This window comes from Littorina saxatilis, linkage group LG10 (assembly GCF_037325665.1).
Source record: "Littorina saxatilis isolate snail1 linkage group LG10, US_GU_Lsax_2.0, whole genome shotgun sequence".
Taxonomy (NCBI): domain Eukaryota; kingdom Metazoa; phylum Mollusca; class Gastropoda; order Littorinimorpha; family Littorinidae; genus Littorina; species Littorina saxatilis.
In genome coordinates this window covers 44,142,693-44,156,822 of record NC_090254.1, presented here as the reverse complement: position 1 = coordinate 44,156,822, position 14,130 = coordinate 44,142,693, and the positions used below count along the sequence as shown (strand labels likewise).

The window sequence follows — 14,130 nt, the reverse complement described above, 5'->3', positions numbered from 1 at the left end:
CCCTCTTACGTCATAATGTGACGTCAATGTAATGTGACGTCTTCAAATGTTGTCAATGTAATGTGACGTCTTCAAATGTTAGAGTTTCTACCACAGACATACACACGCACGCACGCACGCACATACGCACATACGCACGCACGCACAGACAGACAAAGTTACGATCGCATAGGCTACACTTACGTGAGCCAAAAACTTGGAAAAGGGGAAGGTTAGAGAGGAGTGGGGGGGGGGGGGGGGGGAGGAGGTAAAGTAAGGTTCACGAGCAATATCCGTCCAGGCATGGGAATTCCAAAACAGAAAAAACCTCTGAAAATAGGTCAAGGGGGGACCAGGGGGGCATAGCCCCCCGGAAAGAAAACGAATTTTAGCATTTTAGACCAATATTTTGACAGTTCTTGTGTAAGCAAATAATGGACAGAGAGACAATAGTATACATATAATTTAATTTACCTTTTTTTTTACGCTGACAATATTTTATTTTTGCTGAAACGTAATTTCCTTTTCGCGGAAATCCGCGATTTCGCGGACAATTCCCATGCCTGCCGTCAGTGCCTGGGTACAAAGCATTGTGTAGCACTTCTAAATGTTTTAGAACCTAAGAAGGAAACCTAAATGTACTGTACTTGTACATGTGAGCTTGTACCTGAACAAGTATTAGATTTAGCATTCAAATCCTCAAAATAAAACCGGTTTTAGATTTTTTTTGTACAGAAAATGTTTAAAACAAAAGAGGAAATTTAAACAGAAAAATTCAAAAAGAGGAAGTTTTCATGCCTGCTGAGTGTAGACCCCGCAGAACTCCTGTCTCGCTGAACGTCGCAACGCGTTCAGTAGCATTATGGTCGAAGCCAGAAGCTGCGTCTCTTCTTCGCTGCCCCCTTTGTGACCCATCCTCGTACAGCCCCACGTTGTCGGTAGCCGTGGTGGCTGTCCTGTAGGCGTCGGGGATGTTGATGTTGTCGTTGTTGAGGGCGTGGAAGGATCTGCTGATGCAGGCGGAGGGGGACTCTTCTTCGTGGACCTTGGTTTGAACAGGGTTTTTATTCAACAATTAGGGTCAGCGATGGCACGGAAATTAAGTTTGTGTCTTTGGCAAGCTTTTCCAATTTTGTTTCAAGGTTCTTGATAAAAATTCCCTTTGTTTTTTGTCTTAAAGAGTGATGTGTGAAGGAATTATGGGTAAAAATGGACGTTTTTGAGTGACTTTTGGGGATAACACTTAACAGATGCAGTTTTTTGTGTCAATAAAGATAGAACTTTGAAGTAAATTTGGTTACCTGGGTAGATATCATAGGCACAACATAAATTTCCGAAATAGGCAAGTTTTTGTACATTGACAGAACTTCTAAAATCATCAGAGAGGGAGAGACACAGAGACAGAGAAAGGAGAGAGACAGACAGAGAGAGAGAGAGAGACAGACAGAGAGCGAGAGGCAGACAGACAGACAGAGACAGACACACAGAGACATACCTTGTCACTCTCAGGCTGAAGGACCTCCTGCTTGCACACCGAGGTGACTGCCGTCTCGTCCTGGAAAACCACGATGCGGTCGTTGTCGATGACGCGCAGGGTGTTGTCCACGCCGATCTGCGCGATCTTGAAGGTGCCCACGTTGTGCTCATCCTCCACCAGCGTGATGGTCTGGAGGACAGTTCATGAAGGGTGGGAAATTTGAAGTGGCTTTAGTGGCCAAAACCTTTGGCACTAAATTCCGATTTTAACTGCTATTCACTTTACCAAGTTACAACGTCTTTAGCTATCATTGTTTTACGATTGTTACCTCGCTTCTTGCTCTGTACGCATATGCACATACACCCTTATCAAAGGAAATCACCGTCACTCGACGCTTTCCTACTAGCCGAGAGAAGCACGGTCAGCATAAGCAGCCCTGAAAGTCCAACAAAATAATGGTGTACTCGCCTTTGGCTAGTGATTCTGGAAATTTACTAGCCAGAGAGCAAACTTTACTAGCCAAACCAGCAATTTGTTTCAGCAACTTTACTCGCATTTGGCGAGTAGATGAACATTTCTACTCGCCAGTTAGTGAGTAACATGTTTCTACTCGTCATGGCGAGTAAAATACTCGCCCCTTTCAGGCCTGATAAGACCCCATGTGGACACAGCCATCTAAACATCAATAGATTCCCGGCGGCATCATACCGTTAGCGACTGCAGCGACGAGAGCGGGGTCCGTTAAGTTTTCAGCCGTCACGTGACGTTTGCGGTTCAAAGCTGGCTTTCATGAATAACAGTTAGTCGACTTACAACTCAAACAGCACCATCAGGATCAGGATCAGGATCGATAGATTGCAGGAACCTTTTCAGGTTATCATCGCAACGGAAACGAGAGAGCGCAACCCCCCCCCCCCCCCCCAAAAAAAAAAAAAAATAAATAAATAAATAAATAAGTAAAATTATCAATAGGAATTGTTGGATCCTAGCCTATCCTTCTTTTTCTAAGGAGGTCAGTTAGTGGGGTTAGGGGGGCGGTTGAAGAACAGGCAGCATCCGAGTGACACCCCCATCATGCGGTCAAGTGCCGCTAACAAGGTCTTATGAGTACCCCACCTGACCGTCAAAGCCGCTGCCGTCGACTGCCGCTGCCTCTCCTCCAGCTTCTGTTCCTACTGCGGCCCTCAATCCGTTGGTGGAGTTCTGCTGCTCACTCTCCACGCCGGCGCCGGGCTCGAACTTAACCAGGGCGGAGTTGCCGAGAACGTGGTAGGTGACTGGTTCTTCTCTCTCGTGTTCTAGTCGGCGGCCGAGAGGCGTCGTTCCTCCTCCGTTCGTCCCAGACCTTGATGATGATGATGATGATGATGATGATGATGATAATGATGATGATGATGATGATGATGATAATGATGAAAATAATAAATATAATAAATATAAAAAGCACTTATTAATCGCCCCTTATCACAAGAGCTCACGGCGATGTACAATAGGAGAGAGAGTGAGAGAGAAATGTAAACATTTTTAGGAAACACACACACACACACACACACACACACACACCACACACACACACGATGAAATCTAATCAATACCGTTAAATAAAGCAACCACCCCGGCGCCCAATAATAATATATATATATATACACAATGCGAACAAACAGAAACACATCAAAACAATAGTTACGACCAATATATATGTATATATACAATACAAAACGTTTCAAAACCCCTAAATATAGGGGACCCCCCTTTTGCGACCTTCAAAAATCTGAGAAATTCTGATATTAAAAGGTAGGGCGTCTTAAAATGGAGGTATATTTGCACAGGTTATGAACGGAATATCAAGGACATGAAGGTCTTACAAAGGATGAAGTGATCAATTGGGGTGTCTTAAAAGGAAGGTTCTACTGGACATGATATTCAATACCTTAACACTTGTTCCCTAGCCGCTCTCTCGTTTAAGCGTGCTGCTTCTACTTCGTCTTCCAGTGTGCCCCCTCCCTCTTCGCTTTCCTCCTCCTGTTCAGCGAACTGATGCACCTCGCGCAGTAGAGAGCTGGTTCTGGACAGGCTGGCTAATGGCTCCGACTCGAAGTTCTTCATCAGACTTCGGCCTTTAGCAGGATCTCTGTCGAGTTCCGTTGGCGTTCTATACACAGGGGAGTTCTCCTTGTTGAGCTCCATCACCTCCTGGTTTTCAGGGTAACCCATCTTCAAAGCTTCATTCTCTCCTGTCATGAGCGGAGTGCTTCTGTTGATGATTGTCGGAGAATGACCGCCCACGTTTCTAGCAGATTGTGGGATGTGTTCGTTTCCGATCTGGCTAGCACTGGTGACGAGTTTGAGAAGCTGAGCGGATGCTGAAGTACACGGGTAGGTTGCTAGGTCTGGGTCACCATTGAGAGTTGGGGACATGATGGAATGATCGTTCCGGTTCGGTCCGGTTTTGTCGCGCGTGGTTGGTGAGTCGGAGTTGACGGATGCCATGATGGTTGCGTTGGTCGCTAGTTATAGGCGTTGGATGACGTGTGAATCCTCTGTCGGGAATGGATAGGAAACGTTAGGGTTGTGTAGGAGGGGGCGGGGAGAGGGGGTAGGTAGAGTGTGTTTGGTGTGTGTGTGTGTGTGTGTGTGTGTGTGTGTGTGTGTGTGTGTGTGTGTGTGTGTGTGTGTGTGTGTGTGTGTGCGCGTGGGTGGGTGCGTGCGTGCGTGTGTAAACGTTCGTACATTTGCTTAAAGTTAAACCAGCTGTTGAAGCATAAGATGTCCTTAGGCGTGAAAGGCAAAGGGGGTGGGCATAGATCGTTTAAAATGTAAATGATGATCAGTGTAGCTCCAACTCCAAGAACGAAATAAAGGAAAACAAGAAGGGCAAAGCCCATACGACTCACATGCTTGACCTTGACATGAGGGTCAAGGTCAAATAACTAAACCTAGCAATGACATCATACACTAAGAACTGCTTTACACATTTTTCCTACCAAAATACATGTGACCTTGACCCAAGGTCAAGGTCATCCAAGGTCATGCAACACAAAGCTGTTAATTCAAGACATAGGAAGTACAATGGTGCTTATTGGCTCTTTCCCAATAAACATGCCAGAACTGGGCCATTGCTGGCTTTTTGCTGGCAAGTTTGGTAAAGCTGGCCATAAAAAAACCAACACTGGGCCAATTATGGTTTGCCAACAAAGGCCCAGTTATGGCTTGCCATCACTGGCCCATCTCTGGCATTCCAGTAATATTGTCGGCCAGTAAAATGCCTTAATTGGCCCACTGTTGGCACGCCATTGATGGCCCAGTGCTTGTTTGCCAGCATTGGGCCATAGGTGGCGATTTGCTGGCAATTATAGGTGGGTTTTTGCTGGCACGCCAGCAGTGGGCCAATGCTGGATTATTGCTGGCAAGAAGATCTGCGACAGCACAGCGGTATGACTTTCTCTCTTGGAGTGACGTAATGTACAAACAAATGTCGAAATATCTTGACGTCACTCGTGATGATGACGCATTGTCAACTAAATCCGGCCCGCGGTGGTTCTGCAGATGTCCGGTTATTTGTTTTGCATTCAACTTCAAGGAATTTCCAAAGCACCTTCTTCGATTTCAGTACGCGTCCGATCTCCTCCGGCTAGAAGCAAGCGTGGTGAGTTTCACAAACAGTTGAGTTGTGTGAGCAGGTCGTCGCAACGGCGTTAGATCTAGTATCTTCTTGTTCTTTTCCTCCGTTGTCGGTCTTTTTTTCAACTTTCTTCTGCTGGACGTTTGAGTCAGTTCGCAAAATATAATAGACTTTAAGAAGTCGTCCTCTCTGTAAGAAAGAATCTGCGCGCGCGCGCGCGTGTGTGTGTGTGTGTGTGTGTACGGTGTGTGCCGGTGTGTGTGCGCGCGCGCGCGCGGTTGTGTGTGTGTGTGTGTGTGTGTGTGTGTGTGTGTGTGTGTGTGTGTGCGCCCGCGCGCGTGGTTGTGTGTGTGTGTGTGTGTGTGTGTGTGTGTGTGTGTGTGTGTGTGTGTGTGCCTTTTTCCTTTCTTTGTGTGATTGAGTTTGTTTTGTCTCTGTCAAAAGAAAAGCACCATAGGCATTACCATAAGCTTACTTGTAACCAAACAAATTGCATCTTGTGAATGTTGACATTGAGTATGTGTCTATTCACTCCAGGACAAAGATTTGTGCAAGTGTCTGACTGCCCAACTGGATAAGATGCAGCTCGCCTGGGTCTCAGTTCCTGAGAGAAACGCAAGAGAGCTGTCCGAGACAACGTAAGCTTCGCAGGTTAGATCAAAATACATATTCCTGTTGACCCCTTACTTCTGCTTGGCATTTTAGTCAGTTCAGAAAATATGATAGATTACAAGAAGTCGTCCTCTCTGTGAGAATGCCTCTGTGTGTGTATGTGTGTGTGTGTGTGTGTGTGTGTGTGTGTGTGTGTGTGTGCGCGTGTGTGTGCGCGTGTGTGTGTGTGAGCGCGCGCGCGTGCGTGCGTGCGTGTGCTGTTTGTTTGCATGCCTGCGTGTATGCTTGCGTTTGTTTGGTTGTTTGGTTGTGTGTGTGTGTGTGTGTGTGTGTGTGTGTGTGTGTGTGTGTGTGTGTGTGTGTGTGTGTGTGTGTGTGTGTGATATGGAATAATGAATTAAAACCAACAAAACTCGTTTGCTTTCATGTTTCAAGAGGTGAACGGCAGGAGGACTTGAGAGTTTCAATGGCTTACCGTAGGCTACGACGTCAGGACAAAGAAGCGTTATCTCAACGTTGCGGATGCGAACAGAGAAATCGGACAGAATCAAGACAATCCTACGGAGGTTTACTGGGAAGTGAACAAGAAACATTCCTGCCTTTGGTCATCATGTCTCGAGTGTGAAATTTAGAACGCTGTACAAATAAAATAAACCAGTGAGCAACTGAAAACAAAGCGTACGTTTCTGTAATGTTTCGGTAATGAGTCGTTGCTGTTTGGAAGCTTTACATTTGTTTTGTTTTTAATCTATATTACTGTATTGTTGTTGTGCCCGCTATAACTGCGTTGATGACGATATTCTGTCAAAACCACTGCCTTTACTTGCCAGATAAGTTACACGACAAATGTGATTAGCATTTCAATTGCATTTTACTGATGAATTTGATAATTACGCATATGCATATTGCTAATGTACAGCTTGACAGCATTGCCCTTTGCTTTATTTGCGCACGTCTTGCCGCCAGCATGGGTTGAAAAGTCCATTGATGTGCTGTGTTTTGTTATTGTTATTACATTCACAGTAAAAAATGACAAAACAAAGCATATTTATAGACTTCTAACAACCATCTATGGGCTAACAAGACTGTGCAGATCGAGTACATGAATAGAGCCGTCATTCTATCCGAATCAGTGGTATTGGTATATTTCCTGCAACTTATTGGCATTTTGCTGGCAATGGTAAAGACAGAAATATGGCATTTTGCCGGGCCACAACTGGCCCGGTAATTTCAGCAGGTAAAGGGCCATTAACGGAAAATATATGGAAAAAAGTTTTTTTTATATGGAACTAAAAACCTGCAAAATGCTGGCAAAATGCTGGCGAAATGCTGGCAAAATGCTGGGTTTTTGATGGCAAGCCATCAATAAGCCATCAAATAAATGATGGGTTTTTGCTGGCAAAATTCTGGCAAAATGATGGCAAAATGATGGCAAGCCATCAAAAAGCCATCAAATAAATGATGGGTTTTTGCTGGCAAAATTCTGGCAAAATTCTGGCAAAATGATGGCAAGCCATCAAAAAGCCATCAAATACATGATGGGTTTTTGCTGGAAAATTGCTGGAAAATTGCTGGCAAAATGATGGCAAGCCATCAAAAAGCCAGCAAATAAATGATGGGTTTTTGCTGGCAAAGTGCTGGCTTGCCAGTGATGGCCCATCAATTTGCCAATGTGCATACGGGTAATATGCCAGCATTGGGCCATAAGTGGGCCTTTGATGGCAGTAGTTCTGGCAACTGGCATTGCCATCAAAACGCCAGCAATGGCCCAGTTCTGGCATGTTTATTGGGATGTTGGTCACATTTCATAAGGGTCAAAGTGACCTTGACCTTGATCATATGTGACCAAATGTGTCTCATGATGAAAGCATAACATGTGCCCCACATAATTTTTAAGTTTGAAACAGTTATCTTCCATAGTTCAGGGTCAAGGTCACTTCAAAATATGTATACAATCCAACTTTGAAGAGCTCCTGTGACCTTGACCTTGAAGCAAGGTAAACCAAACTGGTATCAAAAGATGGGGCTTACTTTGCCCTATATATCATATATAGGTGAGGTATTGAATCTCAAAAACTTCAGAGAAAATGTGAAAAATGTGAAAAATAGCTGTTTTTTAGACAACATTTATGGCCCCTGCGACCTTGACCTTGAAGCAAGGTCAAGATGTTATGTATGTTTTTTGGGGCCTTGTCATCATACACCATCTTGCCAAATTTGGTACTGATAGACTGAATAGTGTCCAAGAAATATCCAACGTTAAAGTTTTCCGGACGGACGGACGACTCGGGTGAGTACATAGACTCACTTTTGCTTCGCATGTGAGTCAAAAAGGTATTGTGAAGAAAAAATATTCAAACAAAAGAGATTATGAAAAAGTTAATAGAAAATTAATGTGCCAAGAGACAAATCATGGAGGTCTGAAAATGATTAATGTCAAATATGTACACACACCATTTCTAATTTCATGGATTATGAGGCTGCTGGACGGAAGTAACGCAAAGTGGCAACAGATTCCATTAGCATCCTTTTTAAATCTGGGCGAACGCTTACCGGTATGCTGTTTGCGCTCAAATGTGAGTGCAGAAAATTTTAAAGGACTAGGTTCCATAAAGCAATATTTCTGGAAACAAGCTTTTATCACCTGGCTAAACAATAAACACAAGATCAAAGAAATAAGCAGTAATGAACAGCAGATAAGTGTACGCAATCAAACCTTATGGAATAATACAAATATAAGGTACAGGAAGCAAACGCTATACATGAATGACTGGATAAAGGCTAAAATATGCGTTGTTAAAGATGTCTTTAACGATAACGACATGTGCTCTTTTGAGGAAATATGTGAACGAACTGGATATAAACAGTCTCGCCTATTTGAATATAATGCAATACAGACTGCCATTAAAGCTCTATTATTGCGTGATACGGGTCAGGCCCGGTCTGATCATATGCCATTTATACAATTATCTCCACGCCAAATTCGCCTAAAGATGTTAAATTATGAGATAAAGGAGCCAAGCTCAGCTGGATTTTGGTCGAACAAATTAAATATTACATTAGAAGATAAACACTGGAAATTAGCTAACGAATGCTCGACAGAAACCCGTCTTCGTCTATTGCATTGGAAAATTTTACACAATATATATCCCACCAACATTTTGCTACATAAGATGGGAATTCGTCAAACAAATCTCTGTCAGTATTGTAACGAAACCGACTTCATCGAGCACTTTTTCTGGCAGTGTAGAGCAGTGCAACCCATATGGCAGGAATGTCAAGGGTACATATTTAAATGTACAGGCAAAAATATAAAGTTAAGCTGCGAAGAGGCTCTTTTTGGGTATTTCACACGTGATATCCCCAGAGAGAAAACCTTCATAATTAATCACCTTATATTGATATCGAAAATGTGCATAAGCCAGTTTAAGTACGGAAATCCAAAAACTAACATGAAGGTCTTATTTCAGAACCAAGCTCGACTTCGAAATCTCTAGTAAAATTGAACTGTGTATAAGAATATAGATAAATAGTAGTATAGTGCTGTTAATGTAAAGTTATTTATATATGATGGATATATGTATGATGCTGTGCTGAAAACTAGTACTGTAATTGGTAATTTGTAAATTCTCGCCTTTTGTCCATCGAGCGTTGGATTAATTAACTTGTTATGTATTGTCCCGCTGAAAATGGTATTATTTAACAGAAATATGGGAACAACAACAACAACAACACACACACACACACACACGCACTCACACACACACACGCACATACACGCAAACAAACGCACAAACTACTAGACATAGCAAAGGTGAATGAAATAGCTGTAACGTTAGAGTAACTGTAGTGAAGAGAAAAAAAAACAAAAAAACAAACTGTCCATCATATGAATACATGTCCAGGCTAGGTATTAAGGATAAGCGGAAAGAAGTAGAAAAAATAAAAAATAAAAAGACCCATGAAGAAAGATGCTCCCCGCCCCCCCCCCCAAAAAAAAATAAAAAAAATAAAAAAAATAAAAAGAATTCGGGTTGCAGCAGCCTGCATGCAACTGAGGTCAAAAAACAAACAAACAAAAAAAGGTATTGTGAACGTAATCATGCCATGTACGCCTTCGACCAGTCTCACACTGGAAATAATTTGTCAACATCGCCCCCCCCCCCCCCCCCCCCCCCGATGACCGATTGCCCGATTGCCTTTTGACCTTAGCCTCAGAGTCAGAGAGATGTCTTGTCTTCCTAAAGATTGTCATACTGAATGTAAGGAACAGATTGCATGACTATACGTGTCCACTGATCTATATACTGTACTTCTGATCTAGTTGAGTGTCAACTCTATTCTGAAGAATTCTGCTAAACAACTGAATTAACATAAAGTGAGCGCCAAGGAGCTACAAAATATGTACGGTCGAATCATTTTCAGATCTAAACTGGATGAACCGGTGGTTTTGAAAAACAGCTGACATGATGATAACCGTCTTAACACATATATTCCAAAAGCAAGTAGTTTTTACCGAATGAAAGTTTGAAAGACCTATAGTTCTTACTTACCAAACCGAGAACCTCAACATACGTGTTTACCCTGAACACTTGAAACAAAAGACTAGTAGGCAAGTTTTGATGCAGAACACATAGGCCTACACTTTTCTACCACCAAAACGTGGCTCCATTTTGTCAACACAGAATGTTTACAAAAAAGCTACCAAGAATGTCTTATCCATGATGCTTACGTCTTTCAAGATTAAGCTAAAGCTGCGCGCAACAATGCTAGAGATAACGAAAGATTAGAGTGTACTCACATGGCTTTTCTGAATTCCCTTTTGAAGCAGACGTGACAACGTCAGCACTTTGCATTTGAAGGCCTGTGAATTATGGGAAATAATCGGAATCCGCAGGAACGAAATTTTGAGTTTGGACGACTTTCGATTATAAATGTTCGTAGACGGTGTTGACTTCAACAATTTGTGTTGCTAAAGTATGGTACTTGAAAAAAGTGATAAAGAAACAAAGATTATTGGGTGAATATGTCACTTTAGAATAAACTGTTTAGAATGGTCTCCCTGACTCGGTGTGCTCTCCCTTGAATATTTCGCGCGCTTTTTGTGTCCGAGACAGTTTGACGGCGGAGATAGATTTACTCACGGACTTGCATAATCCGTGGATCTACTCGTGAGATTCGAATTTAAGTTCGCGGGAAATTGGGTATTGGAGGAAAGGCCCGAAAGGGAGTGGAGGAAGAGAGAGAGGGGGAGAGAGAGAGAGAGAGAGAGAGAGAGAGATAGAGGAAGAGAGAGACAGAGAGAGAGCGAAGGGGAGATTGTGAGAGAGAGAGAGAGAGAGAGAGAGAGAGAGAGAGGAGGAGAGAGAGAGAGAGAGGAGAGAGAGAGAGAGAGAGATGAGAGAGGAGAGAGAGAGAGAGAGAGAGAGATTGTGTGTGAGAGAGAGAGAGAGAGAGAGAGAGACTCAGACTCAGACTGAGACTGAGACAGAGAGAGTAAGAGAGACATACAGAAAAGCGTGTTATCCTGCTCAGCGCGACCACTACCGCACTATTCTGCATGGCTTGTCGATTAGGCTACACTGCTTTTCCCACGAGCGGTGGACTGAGAAAACTACGAGAATGTGGTCTTGGTGAAAAAAGCAGTGCGTTCAGTTTCATTCTGTGAGTTCGGTAGCTTGACTAAATGTTGTTATTTTGCCTTACGCGACTTGTTTTTCTTTTCTTAAAATGTAGTCGATTTTAAAGGAGGTAACTACCCTTACTCTTGGTATGGTTCGCAAATGTGCAAAATTGGGTCGGCCCTCCTTGCCACGTCAGTATAATAAATAAACAAACAAACAGACAAACAAACAAACAGACCAAAAAAACAAAAACAAAAAAGACAAACAACCAAACAAACAAACAAACAGACAACAAAAAAACAACCACAAAAAAACAAAAACAACCAAACAAACAAACAAACAGACAACAAAAAAACAACCAAAAAAACCAGTAAATAAATAAACAAACAAATTAAGTAGATGTGCAACGCCAAGGCACTGCATACCCCAGCGAAAGACAAACCTTTCCTCTCTCTCTCTCTCTCTCTCTCTCTCTCTCTCTCTCTCTCTCTCTCTCTCTCTCTCTCTCTCTACCTCTCTCTCTCTCTCTCTCTCTCTCTCAAACACACACACACATACACACACACACACACACACAGACACACACACACACACACACACCCCAAGTTACACACGTACACACTCACTCACACGCACTCACTCACTCTCTCACACACACTTCATACACACAAAACACACACCCATACGCACATATAGACAGACGGACATACACACCTTTACAAACAAACACACATACACACACACATACACTTACGCACACGCACAAACACACACCCACCCACCCACTTTCTCTCTCTCTCTCTCTCCCTCTCTCTCTCTCTCTCTCTCTCTCTCTCTCTCTCTCTCTCTCTCTCTCTCTCTTTCTCTCCCTCTTTCTCTCTTATACAAACACACACACACACACACACACACACACACACACACACACACACACACACACACACACACACACACACACACACACACACACACACACTTAAAGGCATATGTACGCGCTCCCGTGTTTACAAAGTGTAGTTTGCCCATAATCGATGTCAAACGCACCATAAGACCATGTAATGACGATATGTCGCCATGCGCAGACCATAATACATGCATTACAGCTTGTTCTAGCCTCTGAAAAAGTGAGGATGTCAACAAAGCCGCGGAGTTCTCTCCCTTGCATCAACGTTACATGTGTTGCCAAATCTATAAATAGGACGATCCAGATCAAAATGAAAATTCAAATATCTCAACATTTAAGGGCTCCTAGACCACAATATTTTGCAGGGAACTTAATTTAGCATGTCTCCAGCTGTTGGTAAAGCAATTAGCGTGTATAGTCATCGAGTACATATGGCTTTAAGGAAATATGCCATTTTCTCAAAACCAACAGAAGACAAACCGTTTTTGAATGAATTTTAATAAAGTAAACAATCAGCATCATTCATACCATTTTTTGTAGAAAGAAATCAACATAAAAAAAGTTATCTTAATTTCATTTTTTTTTTTGAAATATGTTCGGAATTACAACACCTGTTCCCTAACTCCGAACACAGAGGTTCAAAATCCGAACAGCAAAAACCAATGTTACTTTGACTGACAAACATCGCAAAAGTACTCTCTTTGGCTTTCTGTTGTTCCAGCGCAACCCACATGTACCCATTCTGAGCACATCAAACACTGAATCATGTCCTCACAGGTGCATTCTCGGCACAAAAAAACAGAACCAGCTAGCTTCCTGCTGATGACTGACGCTTGTTTTCTTGTTTCTAGCTTTCTGTTTCTCTGTGTTCTCTGTGTTTGGCTTTGATTTGCTTGTTTTCTTTGTTGGTTTTTGTTTTGCCTGCCACTCTTCAAGTTTACGTTTGTATGGACTTGACGTGATAAGTTCAGCTTCTGTTTTTCTGGATTTTCGTTTCGCCGCTAATTTCTGTTGTGAAACACTGGGATTGTGAGAAATCAGCGCCACTGAAACAGCTGACTCAAGGACGCAGTCATAGTGTCCTGCATTGTCCCCATGAGGTGGAGTAAACAGGGAGTGACTGCATGCGAGATGATAAACTAAGAGTAATACCTAATATACTGGACTCGCAGCGAAATATACAAACAAATGAGGTGAGTAAAGGAGAGTCACTGGTTGAGCCAAAGAGTCATCGTTGTATTTGAGAACGTTCCCAGACTGCATTGATGATGTGGATGGGCTGCTGCAACACCTCACTTGTAGCAGAAATGTCCATGTCTCCCACTGAAACAGTTGAATGAGCCATGTGAAGAATCTTTTCTTCCAGGGAGAAAAAAGCGAAAGATGATGACATGTCAAAGTTTATTGTAGCTGACACTTCGCGGAAGCCTTCAATGTTGCTGAGCATGTGACTGGTCATTTTTTTGTCTTAGAGCATCAGCTTGGATCTGTTCTTGTATTTTCGTGTGACACTCTGAAGGTAACCCATTACCGTCCCTTTCTGCAGTTTGGAACGCAGGAGTGTTGCCGATGACAATGGATCTAAAGAAGCAGCGTCCATCGGGATTGGTTTGGATAACTGTTTTGTTTGGAAGTGCCAAAAATAGGCCTATGTCTTACTCAGAGCATGGGCTAGGTGGTTCAGAAAGTGGGTCTACTGGATGTCCAGTTCGCCCAGAGAGGGGTCTTGCTGGTTCAGAGGGGGGTCCTGCTTGTTCAGAGGGGGGTCCTATTGGTTCAGAGGGGGGGTTCTACAGGCTCAGCGGAGGGTCTTGGTGGTTCAGAGGGGGGTCCTGCTTCTTCAGATGAGGAACCTGCTGGCCGGCTCGGAGGATTTTTTGTCTTCATTGAAAATATGTTGAATTCCATTTCT

The 14,130-nt window shown here is 43.1% G+C and overlaps 1 protein-coding gene across 2 annotated transcripts in view; it reads right to left on the bottom strand.

Moving 5' to 3' along the window:
• LOC138978903 (uncharacterized) overlaps positions 1-10,586 on the bottom strand; it is a 28,509-nt gene extending 17,923 nt beyond the window's left edge. The window contains exons 1-5 of one of the 2 annotated variants that reach the window (XM_070351719.1): positions 10,492-10,586; positions 3,387-3,996; positions 2,573-2,801; positions 1,475-1,645; positions 778-1,024 (exon numbers count right to left, since the gene is read on the bottom strand). In XM_070351719.1, coding sequence (XP_070207820.1) covers positions 778-1,024; positions 1,475-1,645; positions 2,573-2,801; positions 3,387-3,946 — 1,207 coding nt within the window. In that variant the 5' untranslated portion in view covers positions 3,947-3,996; positions 10,492-10,586. Of the gene's footprint in view, positions 1-777; positions 1,025-1,474; positions 1,646-2,572; positions 2,802-3,386; positions 3,997-10,243; positions 10,354-10,491 lie in introns of those variants that run through there. The other variant, XM_070351720.1, reaches the window with a different exon arrangement.
• Between the last annotated feature and the right edge of the window lie 3,544 nt (positions 10,587-14,130).